Source organism: Pelophylax lessonae (assembly GCF_965119305.1).
Source record: "Pelophylax lessonae genome assembly, chromosome: 9".
Classification (NCBI taxonomy): Eukaryota; Metazoa; Chordata; class Amphibia; order Anura; family Ranidae; genus Pelophylax; species Pelophylax lessonae.
In genome coordinates, this window is record NC_138776.1 from 220,345,322 (window position 1) to 220,358,208 (window position 12,887).

The 12,887-nt window shown below is 42.2% G+C and overlaps 1 protein-coding gene across 1 annotated transcript in view; it reads left to right on the forward strand.

Annotated features, from left to right (window-relative positions):
• The window catches only part of DRGX (dorsal root ganglia homeobox), a gene marked incomplete at both ends in the record, with an annotated part of 198,610 nt that extends 191,329 nt beyond the window's left edge, over nt 1-7,281 (forward strand). Inside the window, one exon of the mRNA XM_082268303.1 lies at nt 7,019-7,281. Coding sequence (XP_082124429.1) covers nt 7,019-7,281 — 263 coding nt within the window. The remainder of the gene's footprint in view (nt 1-7,018) is intronic.
• Nucleotides 7,282-12,887: the final 5,606 nt, after the last annotated feature.

The following is a 12,887-nucleotide window of genomic DNA, read 5'->3' on the forward strand; positions in this document are numbered from 1 at the left end:
AACCCTTGGGGGAATCAAAAATGGAGAAAGATCTGGGAGTCTTGGTTGATGATAGATTAGGCAACAGCATGCAATGTCAAGCGGTAGCTGCCAAAGCCAGCAGAATATTAGCAGGCATAACGAAAGGGATGTATTCCAGAGATAAGACTATAATCCTTCCACTTTATAAAACTCTGGTCCGACCGCATCTGGAGTATTCTGTCCAGTTCTGGTCACCAGTCCTCAGGAGGGATGTGTTGGAGCTGGAGAGAGTCCAGAGAAGGGCAACTAAACTGATTAGGGGGTTGGAGGACCTTAACTATGAAGAGCGGCTGCAATTGCTCGATTTATTCTCCCTGGAGAAGAGACGTCTGAGGGGGGACATGATAGCAATTTATAAATATCTTAATGGGGATCTCAGCTTAGAAAAAAAACTGTTCATTCGAAGGAATTGCATGAGGACTCGAGGACATACAATGCGATTAGAGGAGAAGCGTTTTAACCTCAGGCAACGAGGAGGGTTCTTTACTGTTAGGGCTACAAGATTGTGGAATTCTCTACCACAAGAGGTGGTTTCTGCGGGTAGTATGGTGGCTTTCAAAAGACTCTTAGACTTACATCTCAAGGATCAGGACATTAAGGGCTATGTGAGATGATTACAGCCACACACACCTACACAGATTGAACTGGATGGACTATTGTCTTTATTCAACCTCACCTACTATGTAACTATGTAACTATATAAGGAAACCCCTTATGACAAACTTATGAGCTTCCCGGACAGTGGAAGATTCAAGTGAAGGGTCTGCATTTTCCACAAAATATGCGGAAAAGGCCCTGTCCAGTTCCGCCCGTACCCCGGGAAACTGTAGAAGGGACTCATTGAGCCTCCAGGTCGGGGGTCTAGCTTGTCTGGAATCCCAGTTCATTGTGATATGGATAGGGGCGTGATCCGAGAATGAAATGGGCCCTATCTGGTAGGAGGTGACCTTTATGAGGGACCAGAAAGAAGTCTATCCTAGTGTATGTGTTGTGTGTAGCCAAGTAATAAGAATAATCCCTCTCACCAGGGTGCATCACACGCCATGGGTCAACAAGGTCGAGGAGAGAGAGAGAGATTCTTTTTCAGTTTTCTTAAATGAGCATAAGAGATGTGCGAAGTGCCCCACGCCATGTCTAGCAAGGGTTCAGGGGCAAAATTAAAGTCCCCACCCATCAGTAGGAAACCCTCACAGAAACCCAGGATTACAGGGGTCAATTGCTGCAAAAAGGACAGGTGGTCCAAATTAGGCAAATAGACATTTATCAAAGTGACCACAGTATTTCCAATTCTGCCCTTCACCAACAAGAAACGCCCCAGGGGGTCAGCCCGATCTTCCACAAAAGTCCAAAGGATTTTCTTAGAAATCACAATGCTCACCCCTTTTGACTTTGGAGTAGGAGAGACGGCATGATACACCCAAGGAAAGTCTCTATTGTATAATTTGGGGATAGAATCCTGCCTAAAGTAAGTTTCCTGCAAAAACGCAATATGGGACCTACCCCTCTTGAGATCTGACAACAGGCTAGAGTGCTTTTCAGGGGTGGACAGCCTCCTCACATTCAACAAGGTCAGTTTGTAACCGAAATCTAGGTGTCTGGGAGGAACTGACATAGTTAATTTCCGCAAAGTCACCCAGTCCTGCGGGCTCAAAGGGGTGTACAATAAAAAAAAAGGAAGACAAGGAAGGGGAGGAGAAAAGAGGGGGAAGGTCAAGTGGAGACTATCCCAGGCTATCCCCCAGACTCACAAATAAAGTGTCGGGCAGACTCTGGGGTATAGAGAGGGAATGTTTATCTGCAATACTACATCAGTAGGGAAAAGAAACTTGGTTCACTGAAACCCAGAGCAACCAGGCGCTACCTAGTGTGGGGAGGTGTAGGTTAGACTCAATGAGATATTGGGAGACGTGACCCTTTAGCGTCAGCCGATATAAAACAATATATAGTAAGCTGTAACCGCAGAATTTAAAAACTATGACCAGCAATAGACGTGTACAGTATAACCTTCTCATACTCATACCAAAACAGAAAAAACATGGCAACTTAAGCATCCCCCCCCAGCAGCAAGCCCCCAACTATAGTGTGCACCCTGCTGTCAAACCATTAGCGAGTTTCTATCCCTGTCCGACAGGCTGATCTCCTGGTGTCCACCGGCAGTCCAAGGTGCAAACGAGCCCCCTATGACATGGTAAGAGCTACAGAAGCTGAAGACCCGTGCCCAACAGCATGTCCAGTAGACAGCCCTAGGAGTCTTAAAAATGGTCAGAGTACAATGGGAGGGAATTGAAAAAATGCAAACAACCTCCAGTCTTACCAAGCCTACAATGTTGCTCCGTGGTGAAACTCAAAGTTCGTGAGAAGAAGGGGTATCCTCCGACTCCCGCTGCATGACTGATCTGGAGCATCTCCGCCAGTGACGTTGCGTTCTTGGTGAGCGGGGTCTCGAGGTCCCCTGTCCCCAGGGGTTACTTAGCCAGTCTGGTACCTGTTTTAGAGGAGCGTCCAGAAAAGAGAAAAGATCCGGCAGTTGTTCGGGCCATCTCAGGGCAAAGTAGTTGCCGCCTTTCAGGACCACCAAGTAAAATGGGTGTCCCCAGTGGTATGTAGCCTCCGCATTCTGGATTGCCTCCAGCAAAGGTTTCATGGCAGCCCTCATTCTGAGGGTAAGGTGTGACAGGTCAGGGAACAGGCAGACAGATGCACCGTCAAAGTCCACAGGGCCTTTAGCCCAGGCCTTCCTCATGATCTCCCCATTGATGGTGTAAAAATGAATCCTGGCCAGTACGTCCCTTGGTAGAGAAGCCTCGGCACTGTGGGGGCCCTGGACCCGGTGAACCCTATCCAGTTCTATGGCTTCCGTAGGTGGTCTATCAAGCAGCTTAATAAATATAGCGGTGACTGGCTTTGAGGTCTGTCCCCAGTGTGGCCTCCGGAAAGCCCCTCAAACGAATGTTGTTCCTCTGGAAGAGAGCCTGGGAGTTTTCTAAAGCAGAGACCCTGGATGAGATTGAGGTCTGTGCTTCTTCCACTATTTCCACTATGCCATCCACCTGATCAATCTGCTGCTTCAGGTTAGTGATTTCATTTGAGAGGGTACTCACGATTGAGGCCACCATCTCCATAAAGTCCTGCTTGGTAAGGATCAAGAAAAGGATTTCCCTCCATTCTGAGGCCCACAGCTGCTGCTGCTGGCTGGAAGCAGTGGAAGGGACCGGGGAGTCTGCGCGGGTTATCTCCGGTAACACAATTGGAGAAGGCGGCCCGTTTATCATTTATAGGCTGAGCAGGGGCCAATCTGAGGTGGTTTCCCTGTATTTTTCAGAGGAGTGGTGACAGCCGAGGTCGGCTGCGGCGGCAGACGGTGTTGCGGAATTACGGAGAAAGTAAGTGGAAATGTCCAGTCCCTTCACCGCCACTGGAGTCCTTGGAGGTTTGCCACTCATGGGCATGTGAGAAGGAAGAGTTATGAAGCTTATATACGGCGGAAACAGCGGTGGCAATCACAGAACTCCCGAAACTGCTTCCTCCCAGCGCCATCACCAAGCCACGCACCCCGGAAATCCCTTCACTATATGTTCATTGTGTGGTTTTTGTCTGAGCTTTGTAAAGCTGAAGTTTCTCTAGATTTGTAGAATCTAGATCTCTCTAGATTTGCAGTCAGAGAGGTAATCCTGTCTTGCACCAGGAGGAACTAGAGATTCCATAGAACAAATGAAAGGAAAGAAGCAGGGTGGAATTGACAAAAAAAGAGGGACTATGAGCTAGCCTTACATAGTTACATAGTAGGTGAGGTTGAATAAAAACAATAGTCCATCCAGTTCAACCTGTGTAGGTGTGTGTGGCCGTAATCATCTCTCATACCCCTGAATGTTCTGATCCTTGAGATGTACGTCTAAGAGTCTTTTGAAAGCCACCATACTTCCCGCAGAAACCACCTCTTGTGGTAGAGAATTCCACAATCTTGTAGCCCTAACAGTAAAGAACCCCCCACATTGCCCGAGGTTAAAACGCTTCTCCTCTAATCGCAATGTATGCCCTCGAGTCCTCATGCACTCCCTATTTATAAATTGCTATCATGTCCCCTCTCAGGCGTCTCTTCTCCAGGGAGAATAAATCAAGCGATTGCAGACACTCTTCATAATTAAGGTCCTCCAATCCCCTAATTAGTTTAGTTGCCCTTCTCTGGATCCTCTCCAGCTCCAACACATCCCTCCTAAGGACTGGCGACCAGAACTGGATAGAATACTCCAGATGTGGTCGGACCAGAGTTTTATAAAGTGGAAGGATTATAGTCTTATCTCTGGAATACATCCCTTTCTTTATGCATGCTAATATTCTGCTGGCTTTGGCAGCTGCTGCTTGACATTGCATGTTATTGCCTAGTCTTATCATCTACCAAGACTCCCAGATCTTTCTCCATTTTTAATTCCCCCAAGGGTTCCCCTCCTAACGTGTATTGTGCGTTTATGTTTTTAGTCCCCAAGTGCAAAACCTTACACTTCTCCACATTAAACCTCATTTGCCATGTCGTAGCCCACTCCGTTATTTTGTCCAGGTCATTTTGTAGGATATCTGCTTAATGCTGTGCAGTTATTTCCCTGCCCAATTTAGTGTCATCTGCAAAAACTGATATAGAACTACTGATCCCGTCCTCAATGGTTTCTTAATAAGTTGAACAAGGTTGGTCCCAGGACTGAGCCTTGGGGGACCCCGCTTACCACCTCAGACCAGTCTGAGTATGCGCTGTTTATTACCACCCTTCGGACACGCCCTTTTAGCCAATTCCGTATCCAAGAGCAAACCCTGCGGTCGATACCTGCAGACCTTATTTTATAAATTAGGCGCTTGTGGGGAACTGTATCAAATGCCTTGGCGAAATCCAGGTACACCACATCCTAGTGTGGAACATTGGTATATACATATTCTGGAAGGAATGAGGCCTGATTGTCCTGCCTCACTGACAAAAAACACCTGCGGTATTGGTCCAATGTCTGATTTGTTCTCTTTGTTTATTTGCCTTAGGATTTTACCCTGGCAATAACAAGGAATGTATAACTAGTTTCATACAGATTTCCTGAAGGGGAAATGTTTGGTAACAACTGGGTACATTTAAGACACCAACTTTATTTGAGCCATTAGTTTGGGTTAAAACATCAGGAAAGTTTTTTCAGCCAGAATAATGTAAGAAGAAACAGGTGCATTGTCATACAGAAACATTTCTGACAGAACATTGGCTTTCTTCTTATGGTCAGGGTAAATAAAGCTAGGATGTGCTGCTTCTAATAATGTAATTCTCCTCCAAGGCAGCCTTTATCGCCAGCAATTTACTGTCACTGATGTTGTCATTTTTCTCCAGCACCTTTAGCTCCCATGAGTAAAAAGCAACAGGGTTAAAATGTGCCTTGGGGCCCCGGACTGGTAGGAGAATTGCACCTACCGTTGTCTCCAAAATGTCTACCTTCAAAACAAAAGGCCAAGGATGGGTTGAGGTGCTGCAGGACAGATGCCATGGGTAAACAATGTCTTTAACTTATCAAGGGCAGGCTGGACTTTTGTTAACATTTGAAGGAAACATGTGAACTGGTAAATTGGTTGAAAGGGGTAACAATAGAGTGAACTCAAAAAAATGCTGAAATCCTTTTTATCAATGAGGTGGCCATTTAGGGACTGTGGAAACCTTTTTGGGGTCCATGGAGATACCCTCAAAGTTTATGACCAGCCAAAAGAATTGGATGTTGAGCCCCAGGGCAGTGCCTAGGCCCACGTACTGTTTTGACACTCCCTTGCCTAGGGGGCATCTTTAATATGACAAATTCAACTCCCATTGGTTTAAATGGGTAATCAGGTTCATCATCTGAACTTCTTTTAGCTCTGTTTGAACAAATACTAAGGCAGCTCAGCTGATACCTAGTGAGGAGACTGGAGGACCTGCAAACAGGGTCAACAAACATCATGTAAAATGTACAGCAACACGAACAACAAATACTTACGCTCTATAGAAATTGTTAACTTTTTCAACATATTTGAACAGGTAAACATTAGATCTTGAGTCATATGGTGCCTACAGATAATAAAATACAGGTATAGAATACAGGATATATAATGCAAGTAATATACGTAATACTTTATACAAGTAATATAACAAAATTGAAATGGTGTATTTATTTATTTTTATGATCTAAAATAACAAAAATGTACAGTAGATTTATCATATAGTGCTCAAGCCCACCACTATGTCAAAGTACCCCATTATCAGTGGGTCCTACACTATCCATGAAAAAGAGATGAATCCAGCCTTTCTAACCCTTGGAAACAACACTCCTTGCTGGGAAGAATGTGCAAATGCACTACAGGGGACTCCTCCTATATCCACTTGATAGTGGACACTGATGGAGTACAGGTGTGTGGGGGGTGGGATGGGTTGCTCAACCTCGGTAGTCTGGTCAGACCGAATACATAATAAACAAGCAAGAAATTTGGGGGAGCATACCCATGTATTTCTGAAGCTGGTGCAGCTATGAACCAAAAGACATGTATATTAAAAAAGAATAGCACACACATTCCCCATTTTTATTTATGGATTGTCTTCAAATTTGGTAATTTCTTTTGCATGTGTGCACTATTCTTTTTTATCTTTTTTAATATACATGTCTTTTGGTTCATAGCTGCACCAGCTTCAGAAATACATGGGTATGCTCCCCCAAATTTTTTGCTTGTTTAAGATTTATCATATGGCAAAAGTATGTACACTCTACATATTTGCCACAGCATCTTCTATTAGAAATGTATATTTAAAAGATCACTTAGGCCAAATGTAAGGGCTACAGTATTTTGTATGTGTGAATTTTTAATAAAACAATATTATATCAAGATTAGGTAATTATTAGCACAATCAATATTAAAGCATAGAGTTACCTAAATTAATAGGTATAATAATAATGTATAATTTTGATAAAAGTAAAGTGTGAAGATGCTTATATTTCATTTACTTCTTTAGGTGGCCCTCTTTGCTCCTGCTGTGTGTCCGATCCCCTGGCTCTCTCTTTTCTACCTCCTTATAACTGCCAGAGTCACCGCACGGCAAGTGTTGCAGCTCTTCGAATGAAGGCAAGAGAGCATTCTGAGGCTGTACTCCAATCTGCACAACTCATTTCTTCACCAGTTAATGGCACTGGCGGTTCAACAACAGCCTCGCATGAGGATGGGCAAGAAAGAAGCCCTCAGGTGCAAGAACAGAATGACACAGAAAAAAATGTATAATGAACTGCCCATGTCAAAGGCTGCTTGCATTGAAAAGGGCACAGAGCTTACTTTCTCTTCCTGGAGCAGAACCGATGTATTTGACCCTAAGCTGTAAAAGTTCTTACTAAGTATATATCTATGCCTATATTTGTTATGCTACTATGAAGACCTGTACATTTGTTTCAGTAGCAACTAATAAAAAGGTTAGGCTCACCCCACACAGGGGAACTAGTCTATGATAATACAAGCATCTGTCAATTCCTCATAAATGGTCTACATAGCAAAATACATACTGTGTAAAAAAAAAAAAAAAAAACGAAGGTTTCACAGAGAAGCAGGTATCAATTGACCCCAGACGTTTATGCAGTAAAAAAGGTTACAAGTTTATTGGACTTCAAAAGAAGTCCAATAAACTTGAAACCTTTTTTACTGCATTAATGCACGGGGGCTCTTACACACAATTTGTTTCAGTAGCCCCATTGGGCTAAGGCCTACAGAACATTAAATGACTTGTTTATCTGAACCTTCCACAGTACATGCTCAAATAAGTGTTTATGTGGATGTGTTTTTTGTCTACATCAAATGAAGATGGAAATACTTAAAGTTGAACTCCTGACATACTGTTAAATACATAGTTAAAGTGTAACTAAAGCAAAACTTTTTTATTCAATTTCAATTAAAGGAGGGTTATAACCCCGTTTACACATACATATATATATATATATATATATATATATATATATATATATATATATATACACACACACACATATATACTGTATATATATATATATATATATATATATATATATATATTAGTACAGACCAAAAGTTTGGACACACCTTCTCATTCAAAGAGTTTTCTTTATTTTCATGACTATGAAAATTGTAGAGTCACACTTCAAGAGGTAGTCACCTGAAATGGTCTTCCAACAGTCTTGAAGGAGTTCCCAGAGATGCTTAGCACTTGTTGGCCCTTTTGCCTTCACTCTGCGGCCCAGCTCACCCCAAACCATCTCGATTGGGTTCAGGTCCGGTGACTGTGGAGGCCAGGTCATCTGGCGCAGCACCCCATCACTCTCCTTCTTGGTCAAATAGCCCTTACACAGCCTGGAGGCGTGTTTGGGGTCATTGTCCTGTTGAAAAATAAATGATGGTCCAACTAACCGTAAATCGGATGGAATAGCATGCCGCTGCAAGATGCTGTGGTAGCCATGCTGGTCCAGTGTGCCTTCAATTTTGAATAAATCCCCAACCGTGTCACCAGCAAAGCATCCCCACACCATCATACCTCCTCCTCCATGCTTCATGGTGGGAATCAGGCATGTAGAGTCCATCCGTTCACCTTTTCTACGTCGCACAAAGACACGGTGGTTGGAACCAAAGATCTCAAATTTGGACTCCTCAGACCAAAGCACAGATTTCCACTGGTCTAATGTCCATTCCTTGTGTTCTTTAGCCCAAACAAGTCTCTTCTGCTTGTTGCCTTTCTTTAGCAGTGGTTTCCTAGCAGATATTCTACCATGAAGGCCTGATTCACACAGTCTCCTCTTAACAGTTGTTCTAGAGATGTGTCTTCTCTCTTCTGCTAGAACTCCGTGTGCCATTGACCTGGTCTCTAATCTGAGCTGCTGTTAGCCTGCGATTTCTGAGGCTGGTGACTCGGATGAACTTATCCTCCGCAGCAGAGGTGACTCTTGGTCTTCCTTTCCTGGGGCGGTTCTCATGTGAGCCAGTTTCTTTGTAGCTCTTGATGGTTTTTGTGACTGCACTTGGGGACACTTTCAAAGTTTTCCCAATTTTTCGGTCTGACTGACCTTCATTTCTTAAAGTAACGATGGCCACTCGTTTTCCTGTACTTAGCTGCTTTTTTCTTGCCATAATACAAATTCTAACAGTCTATTCAGTAGGACTATCAGCTGTGTATCCACCTGACTTCTGCACAACACAACTGATGGTCCCAACCCCATTTATAAGGCAAGAAATCACACTTATTAAACCTGACAGGGCACACCTGTGAAGTGAAAACCATTTCAGGTGACTACCTCTTGAAGTGTGACTCTACAATATTCATAGTCATGAAAATAAAGAAAACTCTTTTAATGAGAAGGTGTGTCCAAACTTCTGGTCTGTACTGTATATATATATAAATAATCTTTTTTTTTTTTTTTTTAATTTTTGCCATCTGTGTCCCATTAGGGAGATTTCCTTTAATTTCCTGTCCCAAAGCCCAAATAGAAGAAGAGAGGAAATTCCTCCTAACTGTGGGGATTCCTGTGTATCACCAAATATGGTGCTCCCATTGCAAGATTTCCCTTCTATTAGTGTTTTCATGTCAGCCCTAAATTTGGGATTCTCTTTTGCTTTCACTTTTAATGATTGAAGTCAGCAAAACTGACAGGTGTTCAAATCCCTCTCCACTCTATAAAAAACAAAAAAAAAAAGTTTTGCCTTTACTTACACCTAAAAATACATGTTTAGAAGCTGTCTTAGCTGCCAAAATATTTGTATTTCTGTCTATCCAGATCTAAAATTAACACAGCTCTAGTGTACACCGGGGTGACTTCCTTGCCCTGCTTATGACTAGATAGAGGAGGAGCATCAACAGATTGATAAGATCTGCTCTCTCTTCAGCATGTTCTTTGTACTGCAAGCACATGTAAATACAGCACACCAAATAATATTGACTTTTCCTCTCTAAGAGCTCATTTATATGAAGGATTTTAAAAACAGTCAAATGAGTAAGGCCCCTTTGACACATGCGGACCGTTCAGATCCGCCTGTCAGTTTTTCAGGCGGTTCTGAACGGATGCCCCATGGATCTCTATGGGGCAGCGGATGTCAGCGATGACATATCCGTCTGGTGGATCGGATGAGAACAGACAGGTTCCCCCATAGGGGACAGCAGGGATCCGACACACAGAGCGGAGACGGAGCTGTCATCCGCCTGCTCAGCGGGCCGATGTAAAAGGGGCCTTAAGTTTTTACAGCCCCCGACACATCTGAACACAGAGATGCAGCTGCTCAAGGCTGTACACATGCCATGGTCACAGGAAAAATGAAATAGCATGTCACATTTGGTGGGCTGTACACTGCCAAACATAACCCATTTAACCACTTGCCGACCAGTCACGTTGACTGTACTGCGGCAAAGTGGTTCGTTATCGTCTGGCGACGTAGACCTACGTCACCAGACAATCCCCCCTCTCGGCAGCGCGCGCGCGCCGCCGGAGGCTCGCTCCCACTGTATTCAGTCACTGCGGGAGTCGGGCCAGGGGAGGAGCGGCCGTGATCACCGCTGCTCTTCCCTGATCGTCGGGCATCTAGTGTGGAAATCTGCCCGCTTGTGTAAACAAAGCGGGCGGATCTCCCAAGTGACAGGCAGGGTCAGATTGCAGGGTTCAGCATAGCTGAACCTGCGATCTGTCCCTGTGTCACTCAGTCACCTCCCCCCACACATGTCAGTAAGCACCAGGCATATATTAAACCCTCCCTCTCCAATAAAAATTAACCCTTTCCCTGCCAGTGTCATTTTTACAGTAACAGTGCATATGTATAGCACTGATTACTGTAGTAATGTCACTGGTACCCCCAAAAGTGTCAAAAATGTCAGTCAAGGGTCCGATCTGTCCGCCGCAATGTCGAAGTCCCGCAAAAAAAATCGCAGATCGCCATTACTCGTTAAAAAAAAAAAAAAACACCAAAAATGACAGAAATCTTTCTCTTAATTAGTAAACGCAATAACTTTTGCGCAAACCAATCAAAATACGCGTAGTGCAATTTTTTTTACCAAAAATATGTAGCAGAAAGAAATATTGTTATTTTTTCAAAATTGTCGCTCTTTTTTTGTTTATAGCGCAAAAAGTAAAAATCGCACAGGTGATCAAATACCAGCAAAAGAAAGCTCTATTTGTGGGGGAAAAAAGGACATCAATTTAATTTGGGTACAGCATTGCACGACTGCAATTGTCCATTAAAGTAACGCAGTGCCGAATCGCAAAATATGGCCTGGTCAGGAATGGGGTAAAACCTTCCGGTCATAAAGCTGTTAAAAATACGCTCATTGAGAATTTTTTTGTCAAAGACATGTAGCTAAATACATTTTGGCCTAAATATATGACAAAAATAGAATATATTGGATATTTTTTAACTGTCAAAGTAGAAAAATATTGTTATTTTTTCAAAATTGTTGCATTTTTTAATTAATATTGCAAAAAATGAAAATCGCAGAGGTGATCAAATACCACCAAAAGAAAGCTCTGTTTGTGGGAAAAAAAAGACATAAATTTCGTTTGGGTACGGCGTTGCATGACCGCGCAATTGTCAGTTAAATTCGCACAGTACCGAATCGCAAAAAGTGGCCTGGACGTAAGACAGCAAAATCCTCCGGTGGTAAAGTGGTTAAGAAAAGGAGCCATGCTACAACCCCCTGCAATGGTGCAAATTTCAGTGGGTGTGGTGTGTTGATATTTTATGGGTTAAAAAAGGCAGTGAGGAAGCTCAAAATAGGTTAACATTATGTATTTATATTAGCTGTATTAAAAAAAAAGTTTTTAATGCTTAAGCAATTGCATCCATTGGTGTTCCTAAAATATTTGTCTGGAGTTCAGCTTTGACTTGAGATATTTTCCACAAACAGAATGGTACAGCACTTAATTGATTATTATAATACAGGGTGTTTTTTTTTTTTTTCCTCCAGGAATTATTATATTAAGCCGATAATGCCTCTATATATATGTTTTGATGGTTATATCTATTTACACACAGTATTGTGTGTTTTGAGTTCTCACCTATCCAAAAACTATTTTCTCTTTCCAGCTGCAGTTTTTCTATTTATTGTCAGAGAGTTTGAAATGGCCATTCATGATTTAGTGGCGCAAATGCAGCAGTTTTTTTTTTTATTTCAATTTTACACACTAGGGGGAGTTGTTTGCTTGAACAGAAACTTAGAGCTCTAAACATCGAAGGTTACTTTGAAGAATACATTTATTCATTCTCTAATAAATTATAAATGCTTTTTACCTAAGAATTACAATCATACCCTAAAATTTTATTTTCTTTCAAAACATCATGCTTTGGGGAAAATACATGTTTTGTTGCTTTGTTAATGTTTAGCCCCTAAATGGTACTATTTCTTTCTTTACCCTTAAAGCTAAGTTCTTCTGCAGCTACTTCTTTTTGCATTTTTGCATAATTACCCTAACACCGGTATCCACTGCATATATGCCTGCTACCTGACCTTTTTTGTGAGAAGATTCATCCTGTTTTAACTCCGTTTTCAGATTGAAAATCATCAATATATCTTTTTAAATACATATTTTTTTTTTGTTTGACACCATAAAATGTAGTCTCTGATTAAACAAAAAAGACCCTTGTAAATAATTGTGTGGGATAGTGATTTGTGCATGTTTATTTAACTGCATTATTGTGATATATGATCATTTTTAAAACTATTTTCTTTGGATGGTCCTAAGTATATATAAAAAATAGTCTTTTGTGTATGAATTTTTTTTTTGTTTCCTTGTGTCCACTTAAATTCTGGTAACACTTTATCTTGGAAAGTGTTCAGTTCAAGTCTAGTTCAAGTTACTAACAAGCAAATACATTGTTTTATGAATTACAGT